This window comes from Leguminivora glycinivorella, chromosome 9 (genome assembly GCF_023078275.1).
Source record: "Leguminivora glycinivorella isolate SPB_JAAS2020 chromosome 9, LegGlyc_1.1, whole genome shotgun sequence".
NCBI classification, from domain to species: Eukaryota; Metazoa; Arthropoda; class Insecta; order Lepidoptera; family Tortricidae; genus Leguminivora; species Leguminivora glycinivorella.
The window spans coordinates 16,225,958-16,235,616 of NC_062979.1; the positions used below are offsets into that span (position 1 = coordinate 16,225,958).

At 37.9% G+C, this 9,659-nt stretch overlaps 1 protein-coding gene across 1 annotated transcript; it reads left to right on the forward strand.

Moving 5' to 3' along the window:
• The first annotated feature begins 4,640 nt into the window (after positions 1–4,640).
• On the forward strand, positions 4,641–8,809 carry LOC125229867. The gene is made up of 5 exons (XM_048134805.1): positions 4,641–4,650; positions 5,763–5,894; positions 6,207–6,497; positions 6,720–6,995; positions 8,742–8,809. The coding sequence occupies exons 1-5, from the start codon at positions 4,641–4,643 to the stop codon at positions 8,807–8,809; spliced, it is 777 nt and encodes a 258-aa protein (XP_047990762.1).
• The last annotated feature ends 850 nt before the right edge of the window (positions 8,810–9,659 follow it).

Genomic DNA, 9,659 nt, shown 5'->3' on the forward strand with positions numbered 1-9,659 from the left:
GAAATGCGGCCAATCGAAAACAAATTTAGCATTGAGCAAACATAGAATACGTAGGGTAAACTCAGGCAATTACTTGACTATGTGTTGTGGTGAATTTCTAAGCCACTACTATGAATTTTTACGATTTAGAATACATTCTTCGATAGCGTAGATAAATGTCACGGAGAATGTTACTTCAATATTATTATATAACTAGCTTTATTAACAGTGTGTGAACCAGGCTTAAAATCTATATTATTTATGGTTTAGTTTAGTTATGGTTATAGTTTTTGCACAATGTAATTTTTCCTGTCACCCGTTGACCACGACCGCTGTAAAGTGTACGAAACGTCGGGATGAATTTTATTGTAAATTCATATAACTCCTCGGGTGTCAGGCTGATTTTTGAGTCATTGGAATTTGGATTTTATTCTAATTAATCGAATTTAAATTTGATTGACGTAATTGGCCACCGGCCGACACTCCAAGGGATAATCCGTTTCCATAGTTTTATTTCAATGTTACTTCAGTTTCTTGTATCATTTTTGGCTGAAGTAATCGTTTGTGGGCCCTGTTCAGTGTTCACTCTTTCTCCATAAAACTTTTATTAAATCTATATTTTTAAAGAATATTGTCTTTTTTGTGATGAATTGATGAAGTCGCTTAATATGTTTGTTAATATCGCAATATATTTTTTTTGTGACATTTTATGGCGTATTATCGTACAGACTATATTAGAGGACTGTTAGCAATTACCACGGTCTACAGTGTCCTACAGCGTACATCCTATCCATCCAGGTAGTCTAACTTACAATTTAGCCGTTTTTATGGTGCATTTTTTCTATTGCACATTAACAAGTGGTATGTGTATAACTCTAGAATGATTTCGTAAAATTGTTTGTTTTCTTATCGCAACACGAAATGGTCCAAGCTCCCCAACTGTACTAGTACTCGTACTTACAAGCACTCAAACAGGACTGAGCATTGCCATTCCAAGCCGTTTGTCCGGAATGCACTGAGTCATCCATCTCAAAGGGGCTTTCATCAATCCATCACGAGACCACTCGCGTCGAATACGAGAAACAATCGTTATACAAAGATTTTAAAACGGATAAGTCAATTCATATTACTTCGACTAAACAGAAGATGGATGGCTGTTTATGTATTTTTTTTTAATCTTGATGCGCCTCCTTGGTGGACCGCGAAAATGCAATTGGTCGATGGTAACTGTACTGGTAACATTTTTAGCTCTCGTATGACACATCCTTACGAAGTAATATTTAAATCAATGATGTACATAATAATAATTGAAACATGCATTTGCAATTGATTTTAAATTTGTAGAGAGCTTAGCAAACAATTCAGATGTTTGCCGCATCATCGTCAAATTTAATATTAGTGTAAGTCAGCGTGCAATATTAAGAGGCAACTGCTCATTTCTCCATACAAACGCTCTTAATTATGTCCTCCTTGGTTTTTGAAATCAAACGTGACTTTGTAATAGAATAATAGTTGACAGCCGACCTGGCCTAGAGGGTAGTGACCTTGCCTGCTAAGCCGCGGTCCTAGTTACGAATCCCGGTAAGGGCATTTATTTGTGTTTTGAGCGGAGAGTCCCGACTCATGGATGTTTTGAACTTACCGTGGGACTCAGTCCGTAGCAACGCTGATCCGAATGAAGCGAAGAGTTTTTCACTACTGAGAGCCTATCGCGAACCAGGTTGGAAGTCTTGCCTCCCTGTCATGCTTACGTACGAATATACAAGTGCAACAGAGAGACATCAATCGTGCTCCGAAGTATGCAGCATGAACTAAGTCACGTCCAAGACCGTAAAAACAAAGAGGTAATGAACTCATCACGGCCTTACAAGTCACAACTGTGTCAAGAGTTTTGGTGCGGTGAAGTCATTTCGAATTAATGTCATTCTCTGTAGCCGTAAAAAGGCAACGAACTGTTTTGAGAGAACATTATACTTAGATACTACTTAAACAAATAATTTCTTTCGCATTTTGCGGTACTTTCTCCTGAGAATCCATTGAGGTATATGTACTTGAGAATCCGTTAAAAATTTGTGGAGTTGTGGAGCTAATTCATCTTGCCGTTGTCCAAAACTGTTTTATTTTAATACTAGCGCCATCTAGTTGAGAATCAACCAAAGGGGTAGCGTAGCGCCATCTCAACGACCACTTATACATTTTTCTTGGTAGTTCCGAGGTACGTTTTTTCCTTAGACTTTTTTTTTACTTAGTCTTTACAGACTTTATCTGTCTAGATAGGTATGGATTTATAATATAATTCTGTGTTTGCTAGAATCAATCAATTATATTTAAATAAAAACTCACGGTATAGAAGCTCTGTTTTAAATCTCTTTTAAACGCATGTTAGGTTTACAAATCTTTTGCTAAAACGTCTTCTCATTCTAAGAGACCGACATTCTTTTCAAGTCAGCTTTTATGTAAAGTTACAATAAACATGACAAACAGACAGATATCTCAACATTACAGTACAAAGAAAATGATTGTGTTGGTAAGTTTTCCTTTCATTCGGTTCATATTGCCCGCACTTACAGGGTTAAACGTATAAACGAGTGTAATTTATTTGCCGTCCAGACAGAGGTCTGGGGCCACAGATCACTGATAATAGACGGAGTATCGTGTGTCTTCCCCTGATGTGGCTTATCGCCATGATGACTGCTTCCCATTAGGCGGCTCGTCTGCTCGTTTGCTGCCAATATTTAAAAAAAATATGACTCACGTATTTGCTGTAAGATGCGGTACTTCGAAAGCAGGGTAATATTGAAAATGGCTAACATGCAACTAACTAACTATTGTGGCTCAGTGATCCAAAGTGAATCTTGGCCTCCGAAACGAGAGATCGCCACCTGTCCCGATCCTGCGCAGCCTCTTGCCAGTCTCTGACTTGAAGCCGACGCAGATCCTCCACCACACTGTCCTCCCAGCGGTACCTGGGTCGACCCGCCGGGCGGCCACCAGCCGGTCGACCCAAGAACGCTCTCTTGACAGCCCGATCGTCTCCCATTCTGAGTAAGTGACCGAACCAGCGAAGTCTGTGGGCTTTCGTTTCGCCGATGATATTGGGTTCGGCCACTAACTCCTCGATCTCAGCATTTTTCCGGACCCTCCAGGTGCCATCGTCTCTCTGAATAGGTCCCAGGATCTTGCGAAAAATCTTTCTCTCCGCTACCAGGAGCTGACTTTCTTCTTTCAGTGTTAGTGACCAGGCCTCACAGCCATACATAAGGATAGGCCGTATGACGGTTTTATATATCCGTAGCTTGGTATGTTTGCTGAGAAGCCTGGACACTAACACTTTATGAAGGGCTGCACTGCACCGCAAGGAGTTTTGGATACGTATTTGGATTTCCTCCTCTCTGGTGTTAACATGCAACTAGTAAACTAGAAAAAAAATTTACTGTAGTAACAGTTGTTAAGATGCGCTTACCGCTGCAGTAGCGTAAGTCATCATCATCATCATCATCATAAACTTAAGAGTGGAGTATTTTCCATGTACTAAATCATGAAGCGTCTGAGTTACCAGTAGGTTAACTACTAAGAAGTAGTTATTAGTCATTTGCAAAATTAAGCCGTTTTCGAATTTAATCCCAATACATATAAGAAGGTTGAAATTATTTTAGATCAGATCAGGTCTTTAGACAATGAATAATCATCATGAAATTTCAATTCCAGGATTATTTATTTTCATCAATGGGGATACTCGAGACGTATGTTAACCGCACAACCTGCATAAGATAAAGCAAGATAAATTAAAACGATTTTGGAGATCAAAATACAATAAATCAATGTCCACGAATAGTTATTGCATTGTCTACGAGGGGCAATCTAGTCTGTGACACATTGCGTATGCTTTATGCTCAATTGCTTTTTACTCCGTTTGACAATTTTCAGTTTGTCGCAGTTCATTCACAGCTGAATGGCTCCGTTGTTTCGTGAAGGGTTAACCGAATGGGCCATAAAATTAACACTCTCGAAATGCATACTTATTCCGGTCGGCTACTAAGTATTAGGTACTCTAGTTCGTGTCTGTGTGGTGGTCCAATGAGTGTAGAACAAATTGGGTCCAAAAAAGTGACATTAAAAAAAAAAGTCATGTTAGTGTTATTAACATATTATCTGGCGAGGTTGGAATGACTACTTCGGCGTGCCTGGGACCTCGCCGTATAGCAAGGCGACGGCGATATTGGGGTTTTAGTGGGTAAACCATGGGTCTCATAAGTCTGGGGAGTCCCACATAACCATCAAAGGCCCGTCTCCGCACCTGGGTGGAATGCGTAAAGCAGCTCTTAAAAAAATAAAAAAGTGTTTGTAGTAGCTATGTAATATTCCCTCAAGAAAGATGCGAACGAGTTAAACACAGGTAGGGTCATTAAAATGTATGTGACCCATCTGACAGTCACAAGCTCACAACCAAAACATATTATGAAATTATATGATAGAGGAGTAAACTTGATGTTTTCCCCACTTTTTCGCTTATTTCCACCTCCTCCATATTAAAAATTCGGTAGGTATTCATACTTCTTCAATTTCTTTATATAAATACATGCACTAACAATGGAAACGTACAATATCTGAGTTTTTGGCAGTTTTAGTATGTACTTATCACAATTAACAGCAAATCAGCAATGTACGCAGGTTACCTTTTTAGCACATTTGAAAAATATTTGATGGTCTTATTATGTCTCATATACAGAACTCTTATATGGAATAACTTTTGTAATTTTATATTAGCACGATAGAGGTGGTTTTAGTGTAGGTGAGTCGCCGTTTTGTTTCATATAACATTTATCTCTCTCCCTGTTAACTTAACCATTGTATAACCTTTATTGTATCCAACATTTATCACAATTTTCAAAGCTTTTAAAAAAGAAGCTCGAACAGCTCCAGTTGTCTAGTCTGTGGCATCCGGTACGATAAGTCATTAACTTTTTTGTGCACCAACATTGTCACGTTACTCTCAGAAAATCATGAGAAAATATTGTTTTATTAAATTGTTTAAATAAATATGCAGTGAATAACTATGTCAAAGTTATGTAGACAAGTGATTACAGTGAAAATGAGTGTGATTGACAGGCAAAATCATGTTCTTAGCGGTGATCCGCCTAATGTAAACAATGCGCCGGCGGCGGTCCGGCGCTCACTCCACAGCGACTCGTATTCAGTTTTGGGATTTATGTTTTAAACAAGTAAGGTAACAAGAACCTCAGGTATGTTGCGTTTATTGTTATATAATAACCAAACAAGATTATTTAGACAAATCTCAGTGTCATACATTCATATATCGAAATGGCGGAAGAGTACAACTTCCGTTTTGTTTTACTGTCAAACTCTATTGTTTGGATCAACACCGTCTCATGGACAGAGTATCATACCGTCTCTTTCTTTCGCTGTTATTAACCATACTTTAGAAAGAGAGGGTTATACTTTACCGTACTAGTAATACTGACTGACGCTTTATGTGTGCCAGACTTTATGACCAAAACGTTTGAATTGTTTATATATATATTTTTTTTTTCTATGCTGGCACTTTCCGGTTGCCCATAAACTATGTTCGTTTTTTCTCTCGTTTGAATACTGGTTTCGAAGTAAAACTATCGTTAACAAGTGCGTCGAAATTACTCTTATTTTTTCGCGAGTGCTGTTAAAATGGGAAAAAGGAAGAGAGATAAAGAAAAAGATGAAGTTTATATTAAGAAAAAGATAAAAAAAACTTCAAGAAAAGCTACAAAGACATTCCGTCGAACCAGATCGCAATTCTACTCCTCCTGTACAACCGCAGTCGAAGACTCCGCAGCAGCCGCCGACAGAAGACTCTCCACCATCACCGGCGTCTTCACCGTTGCATACTAGGCCACACGATGACCCTGATATAAATGCAGGTGCGTTTATGGTTAAATATACATAGTTCAGATTTATACTGAGGCTTCTCCTTGTCAACATCTCATACATATTAAACCGACCAATATAAGATGTAGCAAATACTGGCTAAGCAGAGGGGATATAAGACATGCCATTGTTTTATAGCAGGCGCTATCACAATGCGGATAGACAATGCTAATACAATATACAACTTTGCGCTATCACTTGCGGATAGACAGTTTAATACAAAATACACATTTTGCGCTATCACTTGAGGATAGACGAGCCTACATTCATGTACAACTTTGTCATAATATTACCTATTATTACAGAAATTGTGGACGATGAACTCCCTGAGGAGTTCCTACTTGCTCTGGGGACTGAAGGTCAGGAGCAGGCAGAAGTTGGAAACCCTATCAGACCTGAATTGGCCTCCCGCTGGACAAAAATTATGAATGACGGCTTGGGTAAAGAGGCTAGAGAAGCAATTGTGAAAAAATACCCTCCACCAGCCAATTTTTCTGCTGCAATAGCACCGATAATTAATTCAGAGATTGCGTCTACACTCTCAGATCCCTCGGTCAAAAGAGATAAAAGGATTATGATAAGACAGGGCTTAACAGGCACATTATTGTCTTGCCTAGGAAAATGCTTAACTGACGTTTTACTAGGAAATATTAACTCTAAAAAGTTAATTGAAGAAATCAATGACGCTGCGAAGTTGGCTGGGGAAATCCACCACCATGATTCAAATTCGAGAAAATTCTTTTGTTTGGCTGGAGCGAATAAAACCATCCAAGATGCTATTCGTCATCAAAAGACCGATAAGTTTTTATTTGGTACAGATTGTGCTGACAAGATCAGAGCTGCACAAACAATCCAGAAAACTTCAAATACTATTAAGAACCATCCAGAGAAAGAAAAGAAGCAGCAGAAACAAACAGTTCAAGCAGTTAAACTGGAAGAGCCCACCACAATACAGTCAGCAGAATCATCGGATGCGTGGTGGGCAACAATACCATCAACCCCGGAAGCACTACAACCAGCCTCACCGGAAAGAGAGACACAGCTCCCACAAGCAGAGGTCCAGATATCACCGATAGAACCTGAGGTACATGCAGGTAGACTTAAACATTTTATTGACAATTGGCTTGAGATTACTGATGATCCAATAATTTTGAAATGGCTGGAAGGGTACGAAATTCCATTTCATACTATTCCTCCGCCTCATGAGGCAATACAAAAAGTGTGGCATGGAAAGGAAAAAGAAAGTATGACCTGTGAAATCCAGAAATTATTTAAACTTGGTGCAATTTCACAGTGTTCTCCAGACCCCAATCAGTTTACATCTCCAATTTTTTTAGTACCAAAACCCAATGGTTCATTTAGATTTATATTAAATCTAAAAAAGTTGAATGAATATGTAATAACACATCATTTTAAACTAGAGGATATTAGAACTGCTTGCAAATTGATATCAGAAGACTGTTTTATGGGTTCCATTGATTTGTCAGAGGCATATCTTTCCGTGCCAATTGCGGAGACACACAGGAAGTTTCTAAGGTTCCAATTTGATGGACAATTATTTCAGTTTAACGCTTTACCGTATGGCCTATGCTCAGCTCCCTATGTTTTCACTAAATTAGTTAAACCAGTTAGTACCTACCTCAGAGAACAAAATATAATTTTGACATGCTACCTAGACGACAGTATTTATTTTAACCAATCATATAATGGATGTTTAAATGATATCAAAGTAGCATGTAAACTATTTCAGGACTTAGGGTTTGTAATTAATTTTGAAAAAAGTTCTTTGACCCCTAGCAAAACATGCAAGTATCTGGGATTTAATCTCGATTCTACTAACCTCTCCTTATCAGTTCCACAGAAGAAACAACTTAGTATTCTGGAAATTATTCAGCAGTTCAAATGTAAAAGATCCTGTTCAATAAGGGAATTCTCCCAATTACTGGGAAAACTTAACTCTGTTTGTGCAGCTGTCCCATATGGCTGGGTTTATACTAAACTACTAGAAAGAGAAAAATATCTTGTATTATTAAAATCCAAGGAGAACTATGAAGCCAACATGATTCTTCCTAATATTATTTTTTCTGAACTTCATTGGTGGAGTCAAAATTTACACAAATTCAACATAATTAAAAATCACGATTTTTGCATTGAAATTAACACCGATTCGTCGAAAACTGGCTGGGGGGCAGTATGTGCATCAAATAGAACATCTGGATCATGGTCAAAACTTGAACAAGAAAGTCATATAAACTATCTAGAGATAAAAGCAGCTTTTTTAGGTCTACAATGTTTTGCTAATAATTTACATGACTGTGAGATTCTTTTAAGAGTTGATAATACAACTGCAGTAGCTTATATAAACAAGATGGGTGGCATTCAGTTTCCTCATCTCAATCAATTTACAAGGGAAATGTGGAAGTGGTGTGAGTGAGTGATAATTTTGAAGCAGATGAACAATCCAGAAAAATTAATATTGAATGGGAAATTTCCCAGAAATATTTTGATAAAATCATACAAACATTTGGCCACCCTGATATAGACTTATTTGCGTCAAGGATTAATAATAAATGCCTGAAGTTCATTTCCTGGAAACCTGATCTATATGCTTTCACCGTAGATGCCTTCACTGTCAATTGGAGTGATATTTTCTTTTACGCCTTTCCTCCTTTTTCCTTGTTGTTAAAATGTCTAAACAAAATTAAAAGGGAAAAAGCGGAAGGTATACTAGTGTTCCCATATTGGCCCTCTCAGTCATGGTTCCCTCTTCTAAAATCATTGTTAATTACAGACCCTTTAATATTCAAGCCTAATAAAAATTTATTGTCGTCTCCTTTCAGAGATGTCCATCCCCTACATCGTCACCTTACCCTGGCTGCCGGGCTACTATCGGCGAGGCGTACAGTAGGCGCGGAACGCCAAAATCAGCAATTCAGATAATGTTAAATTCTCTTTCAAATAACACGCTGAAACAGTATGATACTTCTTTCAAACAATGGTGGCTATTCTGTAAGCAAAATAAGATTGATGTTTATCAGGCGTCTATACCATTCGTACTTAAGTTTTTAACAGAGCGTTTTGAAAATGGAGCCTCTTATGGCACAATTAATAGTACTAGATCCGCTCTATCTCTTCTTATTGGACCTAGAATAGGAAATGATGATAGGATAAAACGGTTTGTTAAAGGAGTATTTCGATTAAAACCTCCTACTCCAAAATATAATATAACATGGGACCCTAGCATTGTCCTCAATTATTTAAAAGGCTTGTACCCTCACGAAGTTATAAGCTTGGAACAGCTTACCCATAAAGTGGTGATGTTACTTGCCTTAACGACAGGACACAGAGTCCAAACATTATCCTTAATTAAGATTAATAATATTCAATTTACTCATGAGGGAGTTCAAATTTTTATACCAGATTTAATTAAAACTTCAGGAAAAAACAGTAAACAACCATTATTAAATTTAAAAATATTCAGTAATAAGATTGAAGTCTGCCCAGTCACTACTTTAAATTCTTATATCAAAAGAACACAGTCTATTAGAGATACTAACAGTCTTTTAATTACGCATAAAAAACCTCACCATGCTGTTTCTATCCAGACTATAAGTCGCTGGATAAAAAATGTACTAAAGGAGGCAGGCATAGACGTTAACATCTTTACAGCCCATAGCACTAGACACGCCAGCACATCAGCTGCAAGCAGATCTGGTATATCCATAGATATTATCCAAAAAACAGCTGGTTGGTCAGAA

Bases quoted from the DNA above. Each gene is read 5' to 3' on its own strand.
- LOC125229867 (XM_048134805.1), top strand. The intron at 5,895-6,206 runs GTGCGTTTATGG...CTATTATTACAG, and splicing joins TGACCCTGATATAAATGCAG to AAATTGTGGACGATGAACTC. The intron at 6,498-6,719 runs GCACATTATTGT...TATTTGGTACAG, and splicing joins GATAAGACAGGGCTTAACAG to ATTGTGCTGACAAGATCAGA.